The following is a 26,694-nucleotide window of genomic DNA, read 5'->3' on the forward strand; positions in this document are numbered from 1 at the left end:
TTTGGCTTATTAGAGCATGGTGACAATGAAGGTAGGGTAACAGATTTTATTTCCAAGTTGGCCAATTAATTTCATTCTTTTATAGATGGCATCCGGTACCTATTCCAGCCATCTTGTTAATGAGTTCTGTTGGTCATAATGGGTCAGATGATTGGTGGTGGGGAAACAAAGTAGCTATCCTACTACAACAACAATGCCTCTCCCTCCTTCCCACCAGTCCTTCTTTCCTCTTTCCCTTCTGTATCCATGCTGATATTAAGAACTAGGACCACAAATCAAAATAGCTGTTCCCTGCCTTAGCTCACAGTTTGCAAAAGAGATAAAATAGTAATTCTAGGCTTATAGTACAGTGAAATAATAGAGATGAATAAAAGGCCCATGGAATCAGAGAAAAGGGGGTGACTGATTCTGCTTGAGTTAGAGAATAATATACATCCTTGCATATTTATAGAGCAACTCATAATTTTCAGTTACCTTAAATCTGAAGGAAAATTTTAGATCAGGGAAGTTTATTGCTAATTCTCTAGACTAGATTGAGTGCCCCTGATATGTGACTCCAGAATACCTTGTACTTTCATTCCCCTAGTGGTAATTACTTAAATTACTTGTCTTAGGGTAAGTAATGTCTTTCTTACGTATTAGTGTATCTCCAGCACCTTGCATAGTACTTGCACAATTAATATATGATGAGTGAATTACCAGAGATACATATTTTGGAACACAGTAATAATACATTCCATTTTTCTGAAAAAATATGCAAATTATAAAACATTCACACTTGTTAAGAAGATTACCATGTACCTAGCCATATTAAGTGATTGGATCAAGCTCAGTAATGAAATCAGCTTCAAGACCAGTTTGGAAATGTCTAAGATGGTAATGAAGTGTTTACTGTCTAAAACTAATGCCATGGTTCTCAAAGGGTTACCAGGCCAGCAGTATCAGCATCACCTGAGAACTAGTTGAAAATGCAAAATATCACCTGAATCATAAACTTGGGGATGGGACCTAGAAATTTGTAGTTTAATAAGCCCTCCAATGATTCTAATGCATGCTAAAGTGAAAGAACTACTGAAATAAATAATGGTTTTAAAAGTTGTATTAACACCAGAAATCTTTCTTCACATGAATCTATAATAGAAGCCAATTATTTTTATAATGTATAAATAAGACTGGTGTTATGTGCATGTACAATGCTAAGAAGATCTTGAAAACCAATTTAGTATATTTGTTTACATTCTATTAATAATATTATTTTAAGAATTAGATTAAAATGTTACCTTTATTGTTAATTTCATATTTTTTTTTCAGAAATATAGTAGACATTCATAGTTCAAAGTCTCTTCTCTTTTGCATTATTTGTATTTTGATCCATTTCTAATTTCTAATGGTATATAGATTTTGCCTATATGTAAAAAACTCATTTGCTATTCTTTTGCAGGTTTGTTGGGCGAATCAGTATCTATAGTAATACTCTTGAGGCTGTTGCGAGGTTAGTTTGCTATTCCTTTAAACTGTCCTTTGAGGGGGATTAAAATGCCAAATATTTTTTTATAAAGAGAAGTTGAAGTGAATAAATCTGGAGTAACTAGCCAGTATCCCACTAATGGGTCTTAAGTAACCAACCTTGTAATTGGTAGTAGCTCTTGTATTGTAGGGTCTTTGAGTTGTGTGTGTCCCGGGCAGAGGGATAGTATTGGAAATGATGCTGAAGGTTTCCAGAATTGAAGAGCTCCAGACACTTTGATATTCCAAAATCTCTTCTAGACACTATATTTATTGTAATAGGTTGTTCAGTGGCAGAGAGTATTGGAAATATACCTGGAGAACAGTGAGTGATTTAAAGGAATGTCATTGAAGATATAGGCAGTGTATAAAATCCTGGGAAAATTACCTGGAATGCTAATTATTTTTAATGCAGTAATTTATATACAAGAGGGGTTTTTTTCCCCTCTTTCATTTAGTACCTCAACTTTTCTAGTTGGCCTTTTTACCATACTCAAAAGGAAGTAAAAGAAATGCCCAGTGCCCAAAGATCCCCCTCCCAAAGGCGGGTTTACTCTCCTCTCTATAAATATGTCAGTGTGTCTTTCCCACCTTGGTGTTTTATCTGTTACCTTCTCTTTCTGTCTGCTGCTTTGTCCTGTTCTTGTCTTGAAGTCAATGACTCATAATCCTTTTATTTCTCTATGCATCCCTTTATCTCTCTGTGTTGCTGGTTACTCCTGTCCTGTGCTGTTAACTGTGTTGTGCCCTGCAGTAACTTTTAGAGGAAGGGTCTTTCAGCTTGTCCTGGGGAATAAACATGTGATATAATTAGACAGGTATATTCTGAACCCAAGACATAGACGTATGGGCAAAATATGTCCCCAAAGTTGATGATGCTATTTATTGGACTGTTTGGATAAGCGGTGTTCATCTTTATTTAGGTCTTTGGGACCTGAAAATCTCTTGTTGAAAGGAGCTACACTGAAAAATACCAAGAAGATATATGGTGAGCAATTTTTAAGACATACCTACTAGAAATATGCTTTATAAGCCTGTCCATAAATAGTGCTTGTTAAATTTTAACATCAGATAACTGTCATTTAATCTAAGCCTGTTTTTAAGTGTTAGGAATTTGTGAGATGGTAAACTAACGTGAAATATGATAAATAAATTAATAGAATTAAAATTACGCTATCAAGGATATATCAACTGGTGAATAGAAGAGAGTTTAAAATTTTTGCTTTTATAGGATCAAAAAAAAAAATCAATAGATCCAGTTGGATGAAGAGTTAGTTGTAACTTAGTCTTCATTTTATCCTGTTATTCCTTAGGAGTTGCTGTTTACACTGGGATGGAAACCAAAATGGCTTTGAACTACCAAGGGAAATCTCAGAAACGTTCTGCTGTTGAAAAGTTAGTATGCACTGCTGTTTCTTTAGTTGTTATAGAACTGAAATAGTTACTTCTCAGTAATTCCAATAAGAACCATAATGAAAAACAACATTGCAGCTACCATTTTGAGTATTTTTTATGTCCCAGAAACTGCTTAATGATTTGTATTTCTGACTAAAGGCCCGATGCACGAAAATTCGTGCAAGAATGGGTTTGCCTTCCCCTGGCTGCCTACAATACCTTCACTCTGGCTGGAGCTGCCTTTCTGCCTTCCCATGCTGCCCAGAGGCCCGGAGCAGCTGGGGTGATGCGGGACACAAGCGTCCCACCCCTGGCTACTCAGTGCCTGCATATGCAAATTAACCATCATTTTTATTTGGTTAATTTGTATACTCACTCCTAATTGCCTGGTGGGTGTTGTGAAGGTATGGTCAATTAGCATGTTACTCTTTATTTATTTTTAAAGAAAAATATTTTTCAATGTTTTTTTAGAAAGTAAATTAATTGTTTAAAATATTACATATATTAGTACATATATCTCCCTTTTTTCCCCCATTGACCTTCCCCTGGCCTACCCTACCCCCTGTCACATGCCCTCATTCCACCCCCACAGTGTCTTGTGTCCATTGGTTAGGATTAGGGTGTAGATTTGGTGTAATCCTCTAAGCAGCAGTATGGAATAATTCCTGTTAGCCTGTTCACTTTACAGTTGAAGAAATAATCTCAGAGATAAGTGACTTACCTAAGCTCACATAGCTATTCAAGGCAGATTTTGGTTTAAATATAAATTTCCTTTGCTTCTAGATCACATGTGTCAAACACAAGGCCCGCGGGCCAAATCCAGCCCGCCAGGCCTTGCAATGTGGCCCGCACCGCGCTGTCATCACTGCACTCCGCTGTCAGTTTATGACATTGTCAGTTTATGACTGTTCAGTAAACCATTCGGCCCGCGATTTAGGCTGGATTTTAGATTTTGGCCCCTTCTCTGATTGAGTTCGACACCCCTATTCTAGATAATGGTTTGGGGTCCTATAGTTGCTATATGTAAGAAAATTCTACAACATAGATCTTAGTCTCCAGGCAAATGTTGAAATGGTACCGAGTAGACCTTTAAGCCATTTGCCACTGACATGGACCTAGCTATTGTTGGCATGGATATCCAGTACATCAGTGACACCCTCTTCATAGCTCTACTTTCAGAATAAAAAAGTCTGCATTAAGCTTGAGGATTTCACATTTGCTTTCCCACACTCTACTCCAAATCTTTAGGATTAAGGGAAATAGAGACAAACTACTCCTTCTATAAGGTAATATGTTTGCACCATTACCAATGAATAGGTAATATTGTGTTTGTGTTTGTGTGTCCTGTCACTTACTTTATAGATCCTTATTAAAGGTGTGTTAAGCTCAATTGCACTTTGGGGAGCATTGGTGACAAGTCAGGACTGGCTTTTCCATTTTACCACTTGAGAGTAACACTTCAGCAGTGATAATCAAGGTTCATTAATACATACAGGCCTGTGCTGTAGTAACACATCATATGCAGGAGAAACTTTAGAAGACTGGATAATTTAAGTTATACCTGGTTGGTATCTTAAGTAATTAGATGGTTTTTCAATCCATGTCTTATTTTTCAGGTCCATTAATCTCTTCTTGATTGTATATTTATCTATCTTACTGACCAAAGCTGCAACATGCACTATTCTAAAGTATGTTTGGCAAAATATTCCATATAATGATGAACCTTGGTATAACCAAAAGACCCAGAAGGAGCGGGATACTTTGAAGGTAATTTGTTTTATGTTAAACTTTTTAACTAGCACCTTGTTATCACACCACCCTTGATTCAAATGCTGCTCAAATTAATGATGCCTTTTGTTGGTTTCTCGGTTCCCTCTTGGTTGTATGGTAATCCTAAGCCATTACATGGTTTAAAAGTTTTAGAGTTTTGTTTTATTTTAATTTGGGCTTCTATGCTTGTTTTTAGCTCTTAAAAGAGTTTTAAACGATTGGGCAAGAAGCTGGCATATAAATATATTATAGTATGAGCTTATGATATATCATGCAAGGAGCATAATAAATGCCTACATAGAAACTTTGATTCTATATTCCTAGCTTTGGGTAGGAGGAGCACACAACATAAGGAAGTGAAGAAGTATGGAGTCAAAAGATACATTCACTGAAGAATAATGACACAATTGAGGTTGTTTTTACATACTGTGATAATAAGTTTGACCAATGATATAGTGTCTTTGGGAAGTTTTTTCAGTGTAGCCAGACAGTGCTTTCAGCATCAAAATAAAAAGAAACTTAACTAGTTCTTTATATTACAGTTGGTTAATGGGAGTACATTTAATTAGCATGAACTTTTTTTTGTTGTTTCAGGTTTTGAAAATGTTCACCGATTTCCTATCATTTATGGTTCTGTTCAACTTTATCATTCCTGTCTCCATGTATGTCACAGTAGAAATGCAGAAATTCTTGGGCTCCTTCTTTATTTCATGGGATAAGGACTTTTATGATGAAGAAATTAATGAAGGAGCCCTGGTTAACACATCAGACCTTAATGAAGAACTTGGTCAGGTTAGAACTTATTTTTACTTAAAATATGTTTTCTTGTAGTCTGGATTACCAATGTATATGACCATGTCATGTTTGGGAATATGAATAAAGACAGAAAATGTATACAGATATACCTTGAAGGCAAGAAATGTTTCCATAGCTATCGCATCAATTATTTTGCTGGCATTTTGGAGAAAGATCCCAATATGTATTGAATTTGAATGTTACAGAAATCTCTTTAAAACTTTTTGTTACATTATGGATTATTGCTTTGGAATAGGAAACGTGGTCTTTATCACCAACTATAACTATTTGGGAATATAATATGGGTTAGCAAATAAAAGTATTTTGTAAATGCATTTTGTTTCATAAACTAGATTGACCAGAGTTGTCCTGTTGATATTTTCTTAGAATATTTCTGGTCAGATGGTTATAGACCTAGAAAGCAGTTGTTTATTCCAGTTCAAATTTTTGAATGAAGGGAAAATGTGAAGGCATGCATTCCTCAAAATGTTTTTTGCTCTATATATCAATGTAGCTCAAACTTTGACCTTGTTTCTAACTCAAGTGCATTTGTTTTCCAATACAGTGCAATCTAGCTGAAATTCTTCAAGTTATGACTTCCTAGGGGCTGTTCTTATTAGTATTAAGAGAGTTTTTCTCTTTGTCTGAATTTACTGTGTGTTGTGTAATTTTCACAAACTGAGGAAATTTTTTTGGCTTCATTTAATTCTCATTTAGAATGTCAGGGATGTGGAAATGTCATTTCTGTGACTGAGAGAAGCAAATTCAGTTAATGGAACTGTGTGGGTGAAACAGGTCCTCAGTCTTGTTTTGAATGGTGCTAATTTGCATCTACAACTCTAAACTCTTTTAATGAATTTAGTACTACTCCACCCATCCCCCATCTCTTATTTCTATTGTTTACACAACCTTCACCTAAATCAAAGTTCCCTGTTGGCATCTACAAACACAAGGTTGAAAGAACTCTCCAGATTTTGTTGAAACCTGACTTTGGGATTCCAGGATCCCAAACCATGGAATCTGCATCCCACAGTGATACTTAGTCACCAAGGATACAACAAGAAATAAATGAATGAATACTTTTCCCTTAGATATTGCTCCCAAAAAATTCTTTTGCGAGTTCAGCTGGGACAGCTGACGAAGCCTTTTTAAACTAGAATTTTTCATTCAGGTATAGAACTATATGAGTAAGAACTACTTTAGTCCCTATAAAAGACATAAAGTTGTAGCATTTTTACATGAAAAACAAAAATTAAGTTATAAAAATTAAGCCACCTCTGCTGAATTTTTCCCTGACAGGTGATTTAGTTGAGTAGTTCCAGTTCGTGGCTGTGTAGATTAACCTACCCAAAGATGAACTTGGCTAACTAGCCCTAGGCTACTACAAATAAAGCAGTCAACTTTCCACATGTGATACTTAATGCTCACCAGAGACAGGCAAGATATCCAGGCCATGTTCCAATTGATAAGACTCTTATGTCTTTCATATGTACACCTCAACAGATTCTAAAGTGAAAAGAAACTAGAGTCATCCACATTTCATCCACTACTTCTTTCTCCAACCAAAACCTGCTTTTCTGGGTGTGATTGTCATTTAGTTAATATAGCCAGTCCATCACCTCAATTTATACAGAGAAAAACCAACTTGCCATCATTGTCAGGTTATATATGTAGAAACTACCCATATGAAAATGCAATTAAGTCTTGAAATAGCTTCTTAGGTCATTTAGCTTTCAATGGAATGGTACACCCAAAATGAAATATAACCAGTTTCCTCTTTGATGAGTCATAATTTAAGATATATAGGGCTTTTATGTTGCTAAAAGCAATGTCAATTAGTTCTCATCAATGTCATTGCAAACACTTACTTAACAATTCTTTTAAAATGACCTACATGCTATTTTTTAAAATGGGAAGATATGTTTAAGGCAGTGTTTGACTTGAGAAACAAAAAGTAGACTGCTCACTCAGTTCAGTTGGAAATGGATGGGGTCTTTTGATTAGACATTAATCTTTTAGACAATCAAATGGTTTCAAACTATCTTGAAGAAATAAAACAAAACCAAAGTCTCCATCTTTCTATCCCCTCCTAGTCTTGTAGCTATGCTTAATGTTGTGTCTGAGTATGTACTCTGATTCCAATAATTTAGTCCAGTGGTATGTATTGAACTTCTGTGTATGTAGGATATATTCTTGGTACTGAGGTTACTATTATAAAGTAAACAAGAAACCCTCAAGTTTTTCACCATTTAGTTGGGAAAATACACATACCAATGTTATGATAATTCAGAAAAATTAGGGAATGAGGGATGATGGAAAGAGTCCAGTACTGTGTAATTATGTTCAAGTTAACAGCAATGGCAATCAACATCTATATAACATATCATAGTTTATAAACATAGTCATTGCTGAGCTTTATTTTGTAATTTTTACAGCCTTGTGCAGCATATTTAGTTATTTATGGTTCCTATATAAAGTTCAGGGAGATTAAGAGATTTTTACCCAAGGTCACAAAGTTATAGTAGGTGCTGGAGCCAAGACTCCATTCCAAGTGTTCCATTATATTGAATGATGTGAATATTGTTGACCAATTTTGAACTATGAAATAGGTAATTTTGTGTGTTCAGCCTTAAGTTCAGGGTTCTTTCTACCTTAGAACACTTATCTCACTTCAGGTCTTTTATCCATAATGTGGTTGGTTTGAGCCTGTTGATAGAGAGGGGCCTCTTCTTATCTGTTTTAAACCACCATTAAAGAGGAAAGAGGAAGAGGCTGTTGTGAGTCAGGCAAGCAGCAGGCTCTCACTCTTTAGCCCTCTCTCTCTCCCTTAAATATAAGAAATTCTGAGTATATGGCATATATTAGATCAGTGATACTCAAATAGGATTCAGGAACCATCAATGTTAACATCACCTGATAAATTACTAGAAATTCACATTAACTGACCCTGCCCCAGAGCTACTAAATTAGAAACTTTGGGGATAGAGCCCCTGATCTGAGTTTCAGTGAGTTCTCCAAGTGAGTGTGATACACATTACTGTTTGATAATTAATATATTAGGTTGTGTAGCCACACTACACAACCTATTATATATCAGCAAACAATTGCACTTTATATTTTTAAAACTACAACCTTTGACACTCATAAAAGATTTCTTAATGGGTTAATTAATTCCTACAATAGTCCAGGAGATGCTACAACACAGGACAACCTTTAGGGGGAAATGAAGGTTAATAATTTTGATCAGAAAATAAAGCCCCCTGGATTTTCATTTAACTAGAAAAACTCTAACAACACAGAAACAATACCATCTGGATTAATTTAAAGAGAAAATTCAAACTTGGCCAGCTAAGAGGACAAAAAGGAAAATTACATGCTGCTACTGTGAAAAGCTTTGAAAAATAGAGAGCAACTGTTGTTGGAGTTCATTTCTTCCTGCCTTACATAATAGAAACCTTAATCTTGTGCTTATTGATTGTTCCTGTCAGACCATAATTTTAAATATTTAAGCATAAATTGCCAAAAGGAGATAAAATTGTGGGTTTCCAAAAGCCAGATGTTACAAATAGAAGATAATATCTGAGATAAAATGGAAATGCTCAATATGGCTTATTTAAGGTGGAAAATTTACTTCATAGATTATTTTTTCCATAATTTATGAAATTATGGGAGAAACCAAGATGGTGGCATAAGGTATATACCTATACGTGCTGCCTCTCACGACAAACTACACCAAAACTACAACTAAAGGACAAAATGCTATCACTCAGAACCACGGGAAAGCTGGCTGAGTAGTAGTTTTACAACTAGAAGGAAAGAAAAAAGGGCATTGAGACTGGGTAGGAGGTGCAGAGGCGTAGAAAAGCAGAGGTACAAAGGAGCTCAAACTGGGCTGGCAACTTGGTGTGCTGTTTTTTTTAATCAAGAGGGAGATACAAGCTCCCGATTCCTCTGAACTCCAACTTCTGGTGAGACTCTGGGGACCCAGACTCCTACGGGGAGAAACTGGACTGTCTGGCATCGGGTCAGAAAGCAAGGGTGCCTTTCTCACAGAGGTGCTTGCAGGAATCATTGTTACTACATGGGGGTGCGGGACCCTGTGATGTGGAGACTGGCAGCCATCGCTGTTTAGTCCGCCCTGGTGACACCCTGAGATTCCCCCCTTCCCAATTTCAAACCCCATTCAAGCTGTGCACACAGGTTTTGCATATGAATGGCCTGTCCTCTCGCAGCCTAACTTAACAAACTGCTGCTGGGTCAGAGAGCTCCAAAACTTCCAACCCCTAAACAAAGAGGAGAAATCTGCAGATTTCCTGCAGCTCCTGCCGGGTGGCCTCAGACAGTGGTTGATTTTGCACCTCCTTGGAAAACCAGGAGCCAGTGTACCTAGTGGTCAGTGTGAGACGATATCAGATTGCAACCGGGGTACTTGCTCTTGACCAGGAATTTAACCCGCAGCCCTGAGAGGGATGGGTCAATGCTCTAACCACTGAGAAAACTGCCAGGGCTCTTAAGTAACTTCTTTGCATAAAAAAGACTAGGTGTTAAATTGAAGAGTTCTTATTTTGATAAAATAGCCACATTCTTCCTTCCTATTAATCTTCTATATTGTAGAAATATGATAGTGTTTCAGTGTCTTAAAAATACTCTTGTTTCTCATTCATTTGATAATGTTGCTTCTATAATTACCTTACATCTGACAAGAAGTCTTAGAAAAGCTATTTTCTAAGCGAGAGAAAATTGCACTGCCTTACACCCAACTAAAAATCACACTGAACAAAGTTAAAATGTATGTTTGTGTCCTTGTTTTTAGGTGGACTATGTATTTACAGATAAAACTGGAACACTCACTGAAAACAGCATGGAATTCATTGAATGCTGCATAGATGGGCACAAGTATAAAGGTGTAACTCAGGAAACTGATGGACTCTCTCAAACTGATGGACCCTTAACATATTTTGATAAAGCAGATAAGGTAGCTTTTTCTGCATTGCCATTTTACTTTGAGAAATCAATATATGTATGCATGTGTTAACCCTGCATAGTAAAAGTGAATTTTAGCTTATGGCAGACTTTTGAATAACCATTTGTTTCTTCTCTCATTTCACCTTGTTTTACTAACGCCTCTAGAATCTGTAAATAAGTAGAAAGAATTATGGGAAATTGCATTGGGTAAAATTTCACTTCCCTGTCTGTGTGATCATAAATATTTTGTGCTCTGGATTTAAGATATGAGCTCTTCCGAGAATGATATCTATTCAAATCATTCTAGTCCCTGGAGTATCTAAGCATTACCTGAGCTATTGCCAGATTGTGAATTAGATACTGAATGAACTCTTTTAGGCAAGAAAAAGTCACCGCTTGGGTATTAGGTAGCACTACACTAACCTGAATGAGTTAACACAGCTCCTATGATATGTTAGCTGAGAATCAGGAATGCTGTTAGGAACTAGGAAGATAGCTTAGTTGAGTATTAAAAATTTATAAATTTCTGCTCACTCGGTCTGCTGAAGGTTATAATTTTCTCTCACATTAATATTTTATCTCTGTTCATGGACTAGTTACCAAGTGATCAGTGTGAAAATCATATAGTCATTTTTTATTGTTACTGTTTAACAGAATCGAGAAGAGCTCTTTCTGCGTGCCTTGTGTTTATGCCATACTGTAGAAATTAAAGTAAATGATGCTGTTGATGGAGCTACAGAATCAGCTGAATTAACCTATGTGGCCTCTTCACCAGATGAAATAGCTTTGGTGAAAGGAGCTAAAAAGTAAGTACATGAATGCATTCTACAGGTCTGCTCTAGAGTGTCATACCTATAGTTAATTTAACGATACAGTATTTTAGTATCACAGGTGTTTGCATGTGTCCAAACTCATCAAATTGCATACATTAAGTATGTGGAGTTCTACATATATCAGTTATACCTCAATAAAGATGTTTTAAAACCCTGAGATAAGTTGTTGAGAAATACATTAGCATTTTTGAAGAGTGAAGAAAAAAAAGAAGCACTTGCTATACTTTTCTTGAGAAAGTGAAATCACAGGACAGGAGTTATTTTTTCCCCCCTCTGTTTGCTTCAGTAACCTTATCTTATAAAAATACATACTATTCTTTAGTAAAATGTCAGACTCCTTAATCTGAAAGTTCAGGAAAAATTTCTCAAAACCTAACCAATTAAGAGCAGAAAGAAAACAGTAATGCATAGGTGTAACTTGTATTACTATTTATGCATACCAGCCAGAAGTCTAAATGTTCATGTTATATTTTGCATATCATAACAATGGCCACTTTTTGTACAACACATTATTTCTGAAGTGCTCCCAGCAATTTTTACATCATTTGGTAAAGATAGTCCCATTTGACACATAAGGGCCAAGATAATTAAGTGACTAAAAGGTCACACAGTGTGTTAGTAACATAATTAGATTTACAAATTGCCTCTTTTTTGGTTACAGTATGTGACTGTTCATTGACTTGCTGTGTGTTATGTCAGCCAGTAAAGGGAAGATTATATATTGATATCATATGAGAAGAAAACAATAAAAGATTACAAGTAACCCCAGTGGAAATGAATCATTCTTTAGAGATATACAAATGTATTTTTTATTGTTTTTGACAGGTATGGGTTCACATTTTTAGGAACTCAGAATGGCCATATGAGAATAGAGAACCAAAGACAAGAAATAGAAGAGTAAGTAGCACTGTGTATTTGTTTGTCACGTCTTAATCCTACAGTCCACCTTAACTGAATCTAGTAAGGGCAGCAAAGGAAACTGCATCTACAAGTGTAGGACTTTGCTCTCCAGTTCAGAGTTTTATGTAAATGTAGTTGGAGGAGGAGAAAGTAATTTTTTTCATAGAATGGCAGAAAGTGAGATTTGATGTGGAAATGATTCCAGTTTGGTTCACATATGGATCCAGTAGCCTGAATGAGAGTCTGCCTGGACTTTCTGTCAGAAATTAAAATACCATTTCTGGTCTCAAACACATGCTGCAAGAAAAATCAGTGAACATGCATGAAACTTTATTTCCAGAACCCAACCAATAACTCTGGGATTTAAAGCCTAGCCAATCATGGCAGCTTTGGTGTTAGAAGCTTTGTCTAGTTCTAGATGATCAGGGTTGAGCCTCGGGGCAAATACTCTAAGGCATCAGTGTTTTTCCCTACAGAGACCTCAAGGAACAAAGCCATTTTAGCAAAACAGCATATTTGAATTAGACTCTATGATTAATTTGAATTCCTTCATCTGAAGTTGAAATTTAATTATCTGACTTAAATTCTGGCCCCTAGCATCTCATGAAACTCATCTCATACCCTGTATACATGTACAATAGATAGATGCTCCTTTAGGGAGGGATGCTTAGAAACCAGAGGAAGCCTCTTTGGCCTGACTGCCAAGAACTCAGAGTCATCATCTGTCCAGATTCTAACCAGTTTGCAACCAGAGGCCCCCCCCCCCCATCTTGGCCAAAACAAAGTGAAATACTACATATTTATGTTTTACTCATGCATGAACTCCTCCTTCCCATCAAAATCAAGCTTTGTAATATTTTTAGGCCAGATGCTTGGATCCAAATTGTTTATTTTCAAAAATATATTTTCCTCATTTAAATAATTTTTAAAATAATTAACTCATGTTTTTAGCCTTTTTCATCTTTTCATTTGATTAATATAGCTCAGCCATTCACACACAGATCTGATCATATCCTTCCATTGTTTAAACCTTTCAGTGGATTTCTATTGCTGTTAGGATAAAATCCCAAATCTCTGGCCCACAATGTTCTCATTTCCCAGGCCCTGCTTAGCGTCCTTACTATTTCCTCATCAATTAGATGTCAAGCCTTAGTGAACTACTTTATATTCCCACTGTGGTACATATGTAATCATACTCCTGTGCCTTTGCACATGTTCTTCCCTCTACTCAGAATGCCATGCTACCCTTTCTTCATCATATCACTTCTAGAGAACACAGCTCAGGTACAACTATTTCCAAGAAGCCTTCCTTTGGATGTCTTCATTCTGCATACTCACATCTCCTCTGTGAGATCCTTTATTACAGGTTTTGGTAGACTGGAAGGTAGTCATCTTATTACCTTACCCTCTGTTTACCTTATCATATAAGAAGCCCTTTGAGGGAAGGGTCTGAGGGGATACCTATTTATTTTCTAGCACCTAGCACTGTGCCTGACACATATTAGACATTCCATAGATGATTAAAATAATTGTAAAGGTGAGATTATTATTAAATCCCTTCAGATATGGCTCTATGGGACATCTTTTTGTCCCTTATTCTATGTAGTCACTCACTCCTTATATTTTAAGTAGTATAATAAGAAGATACAGATACCCCTTACCAACAATGGTGTCCTCTGACAGCATTCTCTAAATGCAGAGACATTTCAAAAACACAGTGAAAATCCCAGTTGTACACATAACTAGCACCCCTTACCCAAAGAGAAGAGCTTGGTTCATTAAAGATGTTTAAACATCTTAAGATATTTCTCTTGTGTTTTATTTTTCCCAGTGTGGTGTAGGTATTTTACTTTTCTCATTTTTCTTCTCCTAAAGGTATGAACTTCTTCACACCTTAAACTTTGATTCTGTCCGCCGTCGTATGAGTGTTATTGTGCAGAATCAAGAAGGTATGCATTTTTTAATGACTTTTTCTCTTTTCCATTTTAGATTTATATTTAATCAACAATTTTAAGAAAGAAAACATTAAATGGAGTAATATATGATTACCTAACGTCACATAAAGCAGTAGCTTCATATAAGCCTTAATGTATTTATATAAATAAGCCCATGCATTCAGCTTGTCAAATTGTCATTGGTAGAACCCCTGGTATGACAGTGTATGCCTTTTCTTGGAAAGTGAGCTCTACTCAGTTATGGTTGTCCAAATAGGAACCGAAAGGGTGACTTTTTTGTTCTGGGTACTGATCAATCAACAATAATGTCTACATGCAGTAGCTCAGTATGATTGTGGGGTTTGCAATTACTAGCTGTAAAGTCCTTGAGTATAGAGTTGCTGGTTATCCCTTCCTGACTTTCCTCAATTCCCATTGGTTTATACTCCCTGGAGGCTGGTGAGCTAGAGATAACTAATGGTCAGCCTAATATGAAAGAGCATTGTTATTTTACTTCAGCATTCTGGCCTCTTTGACAGTTAAGAAGCTTGCCCTTTGCTTGCAAGGGAACCAGTAACATCATCCCAAAGTTCCCCCGTATCTTTGGGAGGAGCCATGGTGGTTGGGATACCTTCTGCTCGAATTCAGCAAGACTCATAAGAATGCTTCATTTGGGGGCTCTCAGAAACCTCTGTATCTCTTTATGTTTGTGTATGTGTATATGTCTGTCTCTGGGTGGTTTTTTCAAAATATCCTTGATTAATTTTCTCTCTTTTAAAAAAATATATTTTATTGAGTTTTTTACAGAGAGGAAGAGAGAGAGACAGAGTGGTAGAAACATCGATGAGAGAGAAACACCGATCAGCTGCCTCTTGCACACCCCTTCCTGGGGATGTGCCCGCAACCAAGGTACATCTTGGTTCGGGATCGAACCTGGGACCTTTCAGTCCGCAGGCCAACACTGTGTCTACTGAGCCAAATCGGTTTCGGCCTTGATTAATTTTCTAGTAATTGACTTTTTAGTATTAAATCTGTTGCAAATTCCTAACTGTGAGAAAAGGAAGATATAGACAGACTCTTGAGGGAATATATCCCACTTTATTCATATTTTTTGGTATGATTGCAAATGAAACTGATTTCAGTATGTTAATGTACCATTTGCTTTGTGACTTTTACACAAATTGGATGTGTGAGAGAAAATGAAAAAAAAAAGCACATTTGAAATACTTGCTGTTTTTATCTGTGCCCATGCACATATGCATTCTACTGCAAATGGTGAGATATCTAGGGAAGTGGTGTGCCAAGGGCCTTAACCTCAGAGCAACACTGTTATTTTTTAACTTGTTGGATTTAGCATTTTGCCTTATAAGGATGAAGGGTCTTTCTTCATGCTCAACTGTTACTGCTTTCCTGGGTGCACGGACTGATATAAAGCTGTATGTGTGCTACTAAGTAGAGTGTATTCTCAATATCTTCTACAAAGCTAGTCTCAAGTTTCTGGTAAAAACTGTCAAGCCACTGTTTTAAAAGTTAATTTATATAGTTAATTTAAAATGATTTTGCCTTGTTTGAGATTAAGTTTGGTCCTTGACATCAGTAGATGCCACAGACCATGGCTGACATTTTCAAAGATAATTCAAGTACACTTGACACAAGCATAGTCTTTTGTGATTCACTAGAAGGAAGTATATTTTAACAGAAGTGCATGTTGTAAACTCTGAGTTATTACTTGTGTCCATACCAGTCTGAAGAGGTGGTGAATATTGTCCTGACCATGCAAAAGGTCAAGATGTCTCAGTCAATTTTGGTGAGCATTTTAAGACAGGCTCAGGATACATAATAGCTGAGTGGGAATATCCACCCTAATCATTCAATGTTATTAGTCTCAGTACAAGGCTTAAAATTCTAAGTCGACTATTTTGGTTTTGCATTTTAGGAGGCATACTTCTCTTTTGTAAAGGCGCCGACTCAGCGATTTTCCCCAGAGTGCATAATCATGACATTGAGTCAACCAAAGCCCATGTGGAACGAACTTCAATGGTGAGCCTTCACTCCAACCCCCAAGAAATAGAGAAATGCTGGAAATGACTTATTTAAATATCTGTTTAAGTGAATTTTAGCTTCTCTTTATGGTCTATTTTTAGATTTGGCGCTTTAGTAATAGTATTTACCATATTTTAATATAAAATATTTTTCTAGAGCAAGTTTCTTTTCAGAATGTGGAGCCTTAAAGACTTTTCAAAAATGCATTATGTTCTGTGGGGTTTTTTGCCCCAGAGATATTTTGTTATTTTGAACTTAATTGTATGTTACCTTTTTAGTTGTAATTTTTTCTTTTTTTAAAACTAAAAATATATCAGAATTTCTCTTTGTTTGGTAAAGTAAGAGTACTTAAAGAAAATGTGTTTTTCCCCCTTGTTATTATTTGGATAACTATAGATCTCCTACTTTGCTTCCAGGATGGGTATCGGACACTTTGTGTAGCCTTCAAAGAAATTCCTCCAGATGATTATAAAAGAATTGACAGACAGCTTGTAGAGGCAAAAATGGCCTTACACGAGAGAGAAGAAAAATTGGAAATGATTTTTGATGATATTGAGACAAACATGAATTTACTTGGAGCCACTGCAGTGGAAGACAAGTAACTAGAAAATAATGTTCTCGTTATTTTAATGACCAGTCATTTGGAGTGGTATCTGTTCATATTAGTAATTTAATCTCAAATTTTGAAATCTTTGATTTTGCTTTGTCTACACACCAGATTTTGAACTATTTATGGGAATGATTATTAAGTTAATTATTTGTGGTTTAGATGAATTAATCTGGCATCTTTAAGGTCTTTTGAGTATTTACTAAGCCATTCATTTAATTATGCAGATATTTATGAAATAGTTTTACTAGGCCGAAACCGGTTTGGCTCAGTGATAGAGCGTCGGTCTGCGGACTGAGAGGTCCCGGGTTCGATTCCGGTCAGGGGCATGTACGTTGGCTGCGGGCACATCCCCGGATAGGGGATGTGCAGGAGGCGGCTGGTCGATGTTTCTCTCTCATCGACGTTTCTGGCTCTCTATCTCCCTCCCTTCCTCTCTGTAAAAAATCAATAAAATATATATTTTTTTTAAAAAAGAGGGAAAAAAAGAAACAGTTTTACTAGGCATAGGGAACTTTGTGCTGAAGACATCATTTAAGCTAAACTAGTGCCTGGTAAAATGGGTCACATTTTAAAAAATATTTGTTTTATTAATTTCATAGAGGAAGGGAGAGGAAGAGAGAGATAGAAACATCAATAATGAGAGAGAAATATTGATTAGCTGCCTCCTGCATGTCCCTCACTGGGGATCAAGCCCATAACCTGAGCATATGCCCTGACCAGGAATCAAACTGTGACCTCCTGATTCATAGGTTGATGCTCAACCAGTGAGCCATACCAGCCCGACAAGAATAGGTAAAATTTTGACGGAGATAAGCAGAAAAGAAATTTCAAGGTAGAACAAATAACATGAGAGTTTATTCTAACCTGGTTTAACTGACTACAGATTGTTTTTGCATACTTTAAAATGATTCACTTTAATTACATAGGCTGAGCTCTGACAGACATGATTATAGGACTCCAACAATTTTAGACACTTAATATTGGAGAGATATTTAGGAATTATAAATGCCAATTGTTGAGACTTAACCAAACAAAAAGTTGCAAACATATATTTAGCCATATTGGAAGGTACTGCAATTCTAATGAAATTCATTTAGTTTAATTTTATTTTTATTCTCTTGACAAAGTAATCAAAGAAAGTATCATTCTCCTTTTATTCCTGCCTTTAAGAATTATGCTTAAATTCTCCTTCAGGATGGTTGGCTTTTCTGTTCTTAAAGCTCCTCAGGGATGGGATTCACTAACTTTCCTCAATATCTTTTTTTATATTTTTAAATTTTTTCTAATTTTACAATTACAGTTGACAGTACCTGTTCATTTCCAGGTATATAGCATAGTAGTTAGACATTTATATACCTTATGAAGTATTTCCCCCTATAAGTCTAGTACCCACCTGGCACCATGCATAGTTATTACAATATTATTGTCTATATTTCCTGTGCTACACTTTACATCCCTGTAACTATTTTGTTCCCTCAGTATCTTATTAGAATGTCTTTGGCCCTTTCTGTTTTAAACCATGTAAAGTATCTCTGTGGTGAGACATAAAATAAAATTTAATGTGCTAAAGTGACAATGAATAAGAATGCTTGGTGAGTTCCTGAACATTTTAACTAAGAATGCTGATTCTAAATTCTACCATAGGATACCAGTTATATCTAGAGATGTCATGAATTTATCCAGACCTCATTCTTTGAAATTCACTTTAATAAGCAAAACTGTGTCAGAGAGAACACTCTCAGCATAGAGGATACATAAGAAAACCAACTGTGATAACATGTCAGGACTCCAGAAATGCTTGAATTGTAAAAATATTCTTTAACAAGCCTTCTTGCAGAATCTGCTGGGAATTTTTGAGTTTTCCTTTGTGTTCCCAGGCTACAAGATCAAGCAGCTGAGACTATTGAAGCTCTGCATGCAGCTGGTCTGAAAGTCTGGGTACTTACTGGGGATAAGATGGAGACGGCCAAATCCACCTGCTATGCCTGCCGCCTTTTCCAAACCAGCACTGAGCTCCTGGAACTGACCACAAAAACCATTGATGAAAGTGAAAGGAAAGAAGATCGATTACATGAATTGTTGATAGAATACCGTAAGAAGTTGCTGCATGAATTTCCTAAAAGTACTAGAAGTCTTAAAAAGTAAGAAAATGCATCAGTTTCTTATATTTAGGCATTGGTACAGATATAAATCATAACTGTTTATGCAGAAGGCTGTTTTTTTATTTATCATTCTTTGTTTGCTGGTATTTTATCCTTTAAATTAAAAACATTCCCCGAGGATGTAGCTAATGGCCTAGTTTTAATTATTTGGTACTTCCCACCTCTAGTTTAAAAGTAAACCATGCACTTCTGAAGGTTTATGAAACTAGTTCAGTTTCTCAATATTTAGGGCCTGGGTATTTAGCATTAATATTCTGGCCTGGTCCATGTTAATAAAAAATACGTATTTTCACAGTCTGTTCAAACTGAATGTAATAAAACTGATCTCTATAATAGTTTACATATATTTTGAGCCCCTAGAGCCATTTTCTGTGTTGATTTTCATGCCACAGAATTCCAAAGGTAACCAAATTCTTGTTAACATGGACACTTGGATTCTGCTTTCAACTAGCTGCTTAGGAAGAACTGTGGAACCCATGATCTCAAGGAAAGCCACTGATCCACAATAATTCAATGATATATTTTTCTAGAATTATCATTGACTAGGGGTTAGCCTTATCTGAACCAATTATTGGGATTTACCTTGGCTATAAGGAAATGTATTCCCTCTTTAGGATGTGCATGCACTAAATTCAAAGACCCCTAGATAATACTGTTTTTCATTTCTTGAGCACCCCCTTTGTTCTAGGAACTGTGTTAAGCACTTTATATAATTATTCTCATTTAATCTTCACTACAACCCAGAAAGGCAATCTTATTTTCTTCAACTTACAGATAGGGAAACTGAGGCTTTGAGGTGGAATAAGTCTATCCTATTCCAGAGTCCATGCTATATCTTTAACAACTATACTATATTGGCACCTTCATCTCTGTTGTTTAAACAAACTTTAAAAATGAATAGCCTAGCTGAGTCCGGTTTGGCTCAGTAGACAGAGCGTCGGCCTGCGGACTGAAAGATCCCAGGTTCGATTCTGGTCAAGGGCATGTACCTTGGTTGCAGGCACATCCCCAGTGGTGGTGGGGGGGTGGGGGCAGGAGGCAGCTGATTGATGTTTCTCTCTCATAGATGTTTCTAACTCTCTATCCCTCTCCCTTCCTCTCTGTAAGAAATCAATAAAATATACTTTTTAAAAAAATGAATAGCCTACATTCATGAGGCTATGGCCAATTCTAAAACAGCAGTTTTTCTTCTGGTATTTGGGCATCAATGAAAATAAACAGGTTTTTATGACTATAGTTTCCTTCCTTTAACCAAATGATACTTATTAAAGGCAGTACAAATTACAAGCATTTTACTTGTCCATTTGTCTTAGTCTGCTTGAGTTACCATATCAAAATAACATAGACTGTGTGGCTTATCCAGTGGAAACTGATTTGTCATATCTGTGTGGTCCCTCTTTCTAGCTTGCAGAAGGCTGCCTTTGCACTGTCTCTTTACATTGCTGGGGGGGAGGGGGAGCTCTGGTATCTCTTCTTATAAGGGCCCCACCCTTATGAATTTATTTAAACCTGAGTTTCTCCCAAAGACTCCATCTCCAAATACCAGCACATTGGGGATGAGGACTTCAAAATAGGACAAAGTAGGGGACACAATTCAGTTCATAGCACCATTCAGCAGCTCTGGAGCACTTTTATAAAAGCTAGGGCTTATGAAATCCTTTACTTCTTAGCTCAGAACATTTCCTCTTTCTGGCTCATCTGTTTGGAGTTGTGTGAGTACAGTCTTTTCCCCAGGTTACATAGATGTCAGACCTAGAATCACGTCTGCCAGCTTCTTCTTCTTTGTCCCTTCCACTTTTGGTCAGCCACCAAGCTTTATTCATGTTCTCATTTTCACCACTGGTGTTCCACATCATATTTTGTAGCAACCCATGCCTCAAGTCCCTTAAGTCCCTCTTCCAGGCAAGTGGTCCTTAAATGTGAAGAACTGCCTATATCTCATCCCTGCTCGGAAACCTTAAGTGGTTCTCCATTACCCAAAGAATCAGTTTGTACCAAAGGCCTCAAGTAATGTTTTCATTTTGCTTTCCTAGTGCACCACAGGATACATTCTCTCCACACACCACTTTCTGCCCTGTCTTTCAAGTTCCATTTCAAATATCACACCTCACAAAGAACCCACTATTCTTCCTATGTATTTATTGTCCCAATCACTGGATAGTGACTATTTAATATCTTGTTTGGTTGGTTATAGTCTTATATGTATGCTTTTGTCACCCCAATGAGATTTTTCTGTTCTCCAAGGAAAGAGTAATTAATAATTCCTTTCATTATATAAAATTGATGTTTACAAATATTGTTTGATTGATTATTGAGTCACTGCTTTTTGTACATTAAGTCTGCTCTGTGGGTAGGGGAGCAAAGAAGGTGAACATGTGAATGATATCTCTTTAGTTAGTGAAAAATAGTCATAAAGTTATAAAGCAAAATGTGAATATGTACAAAATATCATGGTGCTAGCAATATACAACAAAGAAATATGGCATAAAGAATAAATGAGGGATATTAGGCTCTCACTACTCAAAGTTTGGTCCATAGAACAGCATCTCCATTACCACCAAAAGCTTGTTGGAAATATAAAATCTCATGTCCCACCCCAAACCTATTCAATCAGAATCTACAAGATTCCCAAAAATTTTGACAAGATTCTTTAAACATTAAAGTTTGAGAGGCATCAAGTTAGATAAGTGAATTTATAATGATGAGATCAAGCTGTGTCTTAATACTTTCATTGCAGTGGTTCTCAAATACCACCCAAAATTTCCTGAGCTAACATTGACTTATCATTGTGTTGTTTTTTTCTTCTTTATAAAAAAAATAAAAATAATGGCATGTTAATTGGTAGAATTTTCTCAGTTGTAAGTTTTCCCCTCATATGTTTTTCTTAAATGCTTGGCACTGGTTACATTTTTCTTTCCTGGCTATGCATAAGACTCACCTGAAGAGCTTTTGAAAGCATTAATATATGTAACTGGGCCCTACCCAAGATACTCTGATTTAATTTATCTGGGGGTAGTCCTCACGCATGGGCAATTTTTTATTTTATTTTTATTAAATATATTTTTATTGATTTCAGAAAGAGAAAGAGAGAGGGAGAGAGAGATAAAAACATCAATGATGAGAGAGAATCATTCATTGGCTGCCTCTTGCATGCTTCCTACTATGGATTGAGCCTGATACCTGGGCATAAGCATTTGACTGGAAAAGAACCTGGGACCCTTCAGTCTGCTGGCCTGCGCTCTATCCACTGATAGAGCCAAACCACCTAGGGTGCATGGGCAGTTTTTTAAAACTGCTCAGATGTAATTCTAATGGGAAGGCTATGGCTGAGAACACTAATCAAGTATAAAATGATACTTATTTAATGAACATATATTATTATATGGTATTCTTTAATGAACACCCATATGTTTTAGGTACTTCATCACATTTGAGAAGCCTGGTCTACTGATAGTTTATGTCATTCAGGCAAAATATTAGGAAAAGTTTTTCTGTGACTGTATATCCCAAAGCCATTTTGTCTTTTACTTATATTTTTAAGGAGCTTTTAGATTGACTAATGACTTGTCTTTATATCAGAGTTTGAATGATCTGTAATTTCCCAAATTTACCTTCAGTTTTTTATAGAGACTGGCTATTAAATGCCCATTAATGTTTTTTCTTTATTGATTAAGGTACTACATATGTGTCCCTATTGCCCCATTGCCCCCTTGTCTATTATTTTTATACCATTTAGAACTTAGTGTTATTTATATATGCAGCTTGAGTCTCAAACATGTGATGCAAAGTCTCTGATGTGCCTTTATTAGAGACGGTTGCTTCTTTAGAATGTATAGGTTTAGAAATCAGATTGATGATGACTTATGGGAGATCCTCCTCCTTATAGTTAAAAAGAAATAAAGTTCCTAAATAGAATTGTATAATAGATTCAAATACAGCATTATTTTTTTATTTTCAGAGCATGGACAGAACAACAGGAATATGGATTAATCATCGATGGCTCCACATTATCACTCATATTAAATTCTAATCATGACTCCAGTCTTAACAATTACAAAAGCATTTTCGTACAGATTTGTATGAAGTGCACTGCAGTGCTCTGCTGTCGGATGGCACCATTGCAGAAAGCACAGGTAACTGGATATTAGTTAATGTTCTGTTTTGGGGACTTCTATGTACGTGTGCAAATGTTCACTTTACTTTTAATTTGTTTCTTCTTTTACAGGCCGTTATTACCTTATTACATCTTCCCCGGCATCATCCTCTTTGTGTTCAAAGTTAGGAATATTCCTACCAATTTGAATCAAACCAGCCTTGTTTTTCCCTCAAGCTGGCTGTCCAGTCCCTCACTTTCCAAACTTCTCTAATGAATGTTTGGTGCCTGCTGCCTACCCTGGTACCATGTGTTCTTCCTTTACTCTGTTGGCTCGCCTGAAGGAGAGCAATTACTTTCTAGCTAAATCCATCATACTATCTTCTATTCTCCTCCTCAGTTCTTTGCTGCAGATGACACTATCAATTATATCCTCCTTAAAATAAATTCCTCCCTTGTTTTCTATGATGGTTTACACTCCTGACTCTCCCCCCGCCCCCTACTTGGCAGTCTAGTGTCTTTATATTTTGTTTCATCTTCTATCTTTTCCCTAATTATCAGTTTTCTCTGATCTTGATTCCCCCCCCCCCCCCGTTAAATCTCATATTTCTGGTTGCCTGCTCGACAGCTCCATATGGATTCCCCACTGCCACATTGAATTCTAGTGTTTAAAATAGATCTTACAATTTTCTCCTTCAGGCCAGTTTGTTTTATATCTTTATTATTCCTGTTACCAATGCCATTTTTTTCTTTTGCTTTCTAAGTCTGCAAAGTACCTCTGACTCTACTCTTCTCCTTCACTCCATATATAGGCACCATGTCCTGTTGATTCTACCTTTTATCATAGCTCTCATTTTAGTGCCATCTTTTTAAACCTTTTATCTCTAGCCCAGTCTAAGCCCTAAGGACTTTACATAGAGACTATTTGATTTGGTCTCCTTTCTTTCACAATTCCCCCTTTAATCTCTTTCCCCACACTCCCAAATTAATCTTACTAAAACACTACTTCTCTCATATATTCTTGATCTGACACTTTCAGTAGTTTCCTACTCTCTTAGGAGGAAGGACAGATAACTCAATGTGGGACTCAGGGCTTACCCTGTGACTGTTGGGTCCACCATAATTTCTGTATCCAGTGTGAATTGTTCCCCCTTTGTGTGCTTCCAACATGCTGTGCACTTGCCAACCTCTAAGCTTTTCTCATATCATATCCTCATCTGGGATTCTCTCAAAATTGTTCCTGGTCTAACAAAAATTATAAATCCAGCTCAAGCCCACTCCCATATGCTTCCCCCCCTCCAGCTCTTCCAACCCACGTTGATCTGCTTCACCTTTATTTCTTGTACTCACTGGGTCCAAGGAACTTTAGTCTCAGTGACATACTTTTTCACTGCTATACACACTGTATTCTATTATATGTATTATGCTTGCTTCTTCAGATTCTTCATCTACTTGCTCTACATGCAGTGGAGGACTATGTTTTTGGCTTCTCCACATATAACTTGCCCCCTGCCTTACACATGCATGCACACGCATGCCCATCTTAATTTAAGGCATTGTCTCTGTCTACTTTCATCTCATTCTCAATTCCCACCATAGTCAGGTGCTTGTCTTTTTTGCTTAACTCTCAGAGCTATGGTTGGCCCCAGCTGGGGAAGCACATCCTGCCAGAAGAGGATCCAAAAAAAATCTGTCCCTTTAGTAAGAAGCAATACTACCCCCCCCCCACACACACACACACACCTTACAATCATTGTTGCTTAAGTTGCTTACCTGGGTTTTGACTCCGTTGCCCAGGGCTGGTGTCTGAATTCCTGACCATATGCTAAATCTCCCACCCATAATATGGAGCTCCGTGTGGTACAATCCTCACTCTGTTTTATTTCTCTTTATATATAGTCATTTCTGGGCTATCACTTACTCATCTGTCATGGCCATATAGGTGATTTTCAAGTCACTTCTCCAATCTTTGGGCTTAATTTTATTTCTGTAGCTTCTTATTGAACATATCTTGGGTGTGTCATTATCACCTCAACTCAGCCGTCTCTAGAGCCCAACTGTCATTTTCCTTGTCTTTTTCTATATCTACTACAAGCCCAGTGTATGAATTTATGCATGGATGGGGTCTGGCCGGCCCAACGCCAATTGGCAGATTGAGGCCAAGCCTCTCAGGAGGAGGAGACAGCAGGAGGTTGGCCATCTGGCCCGCCTCAGGGTCAATCAGGGCCAGGCCAGCTTGGGGGCGGGGCTGTGGGTAATTGGCTTGTGGGCCCTGCCCCAAATTGGGGTGAGGGCGGCAGATTAGAGGCAGGGCAAACCATGGGGAAGGGCTGTGGGTGGTGGGCTGGCTGGCCTTGTCCCCAAATGGAGCCAAAGGAAGGGCCAATCAGGGGTGGAGCTGGCTTGCGGGAGGGGCTCTGGGCGGTGGGATGGCTGGCTGTACCCCTGAATGGGGTGGGGTAGCCAATGGGGGCCAGTGGCCTGGGTGGTTGGCCAGCCCTGCCACTGATCAGACTAGGTGGCCAATTTTAGGCAGAACTGGCTGGGCGGAGGAGCCATGGACTGATCGGAGTGGTGGGGGTCCATCAGGGCACACAGACACAGGAAGGTTGTTTCCTGCAGCTCGCATTCCCATGACCAGACGCCAGGTTCACTCAGGGCAGCTGCTCCACCTGACTTTGATTCTGGGTGAGGGCACATGTAAATCTGTCTCCTGCAGCACAGGAGTGGACCTCCCGCCAACTCAGGGCACCTATGTAATCTGGTCCCCCAAGCGGGACCATCATTCTCCATGCAAGAGGCAGCACTGAGCACCAGTGACTTGACTGTTTCTCATCACCCGTGCACGGGATCCCTGATTCCGAATACACAGACCCTAAGAGCCAGTGACTCCAATACTCGGCGCATGCACAAATAGGGACCTGATTCTCCAAATTCTGCATCCAAGAATACTTTATCCACCAAGTGACAGAGACTCCATACTCAATTCTCAGTGCAGGCACAGGGGGACACTGACTCCTGGCATGCACTAAGGGACTCAGATTTTTGGCACACAACAGTAGGGTCTCTTTTTCAGAATGGTGCAGGCGGAGTCCCTGATTCTAGGTATACGCACGAGGCCTCACTAAGCGCCAGTGACTCTGATCCTTGGTGAGAGGGGCTCCCACAGACACATAGTAGCCACATGTCTTGGTGTCAGAGCTCTTCAGGTGTTGTGAAGTTCCCACAGCACACAGCCCAGGCCCCCACAACTTGGTGATTGGACCTTCAGGTGATAGTTAGAATGGGGAGACAACAAAACAATCCCCAGAGGAAAGAAAAAGAGAAATCGCCAAGAAAAGAAATAAGTGAAACTGAAGCATGGAACATGACAGAAAAAGAATTCAGAGTAATGGCCATACAGTTCATAAACTGGATGGACAAGAAAATCAATCTATGCAAAAATCAGGAAGAAATCAAAAGTGATATAACTACAATCAGAAACACCATGGAAGGTTTCAACAGTAGACTAGAAGAAGCAGAGGACCAAATTAGTCAGTTAGAAGATCAGGTATGGAAACAAGCCCAAACTGAACAGCAGCTGGAGAAAAAAAATTAAAAAGCAGGAGGAAAGGGAAACCAAGATGGCAGCATAAAGTATACAACTGTACGTGCTACCTTTCACAACCACATCAAAACTACAACTGAA

General features: G+C 37.6%; 1 protein-coding gene across 4 annotated transcripts in view; it reads left to right on the forward strand.

The window, feature by feature from the left end:
* Nucleotides 1–26,694, forward strand: part of ATP11C (ATPase phospholipid transporting 11C (ATP11C blood group)) — a 189,825-nt gene that overhangs the window by 118,145 nt on the left and 44,986 nt on the right. For all 4 annotated transcript variants that reach the window (XM_084870183.1, XM_084870184.1, XM_084870181.1 and 1 more), the window contains 13 exons: nt 1,442–1,492; nt 2,430–2,494; nt 2,820–2,901; nt 4,518–4,668; nt 5,266–5,463; nt 10,280–10,441; nt 11,086–11,237; nt 12,090–12,161; nt 14,040–14,113; nt 16,035–16,138; nt 16,558–16,739; nt 18,629–18,892; nt 22,872–23,046. In XM_084870183.1, the coding sequence (XP_084726309.1) occupies nt 1,442–1,492; nt 2,430–2,494; nt 2,820–2,901; nt 4,518–4,668; nt 5,266–5,463; nt 10,280–10,441; nt 11,086–11,237; nt 12,090–12,161; nt 14,040–14,113; nt 16,035–16,138; nt 16,558–16,739; nt 18,629–18,892; nt 22,872–23,046 (1,732 nt within the window). The remainder of the gene's footprint in view (nt 1–1,441; nt 1,493–2,429; nt 2,495–2,819; nt 2,902–4,517; nt 4,669–5,265; nt 5,464–10,279; nt 10,442–11,085; nt 11,238–12,089; nt 12,162–14,039; nt 14,114–16,034; nt 16,139–16,557; nt 16,740–18,628; nt 18,893–22,871; nt 23,047–26,694) is intronic.

Source organism: Pipistrellus hanaki, assembly GCF_964339955.1.
Source record: "Pipistrellus hanaki genome assembly, chromosome: X".
Classification (NCBI taxonomy): Eukaryota; Metazoa; Chordata; class Mammalia; order Chiroptera; family Vespertilionidae; genus Pipistrellus; species Pipistrellus hanaki.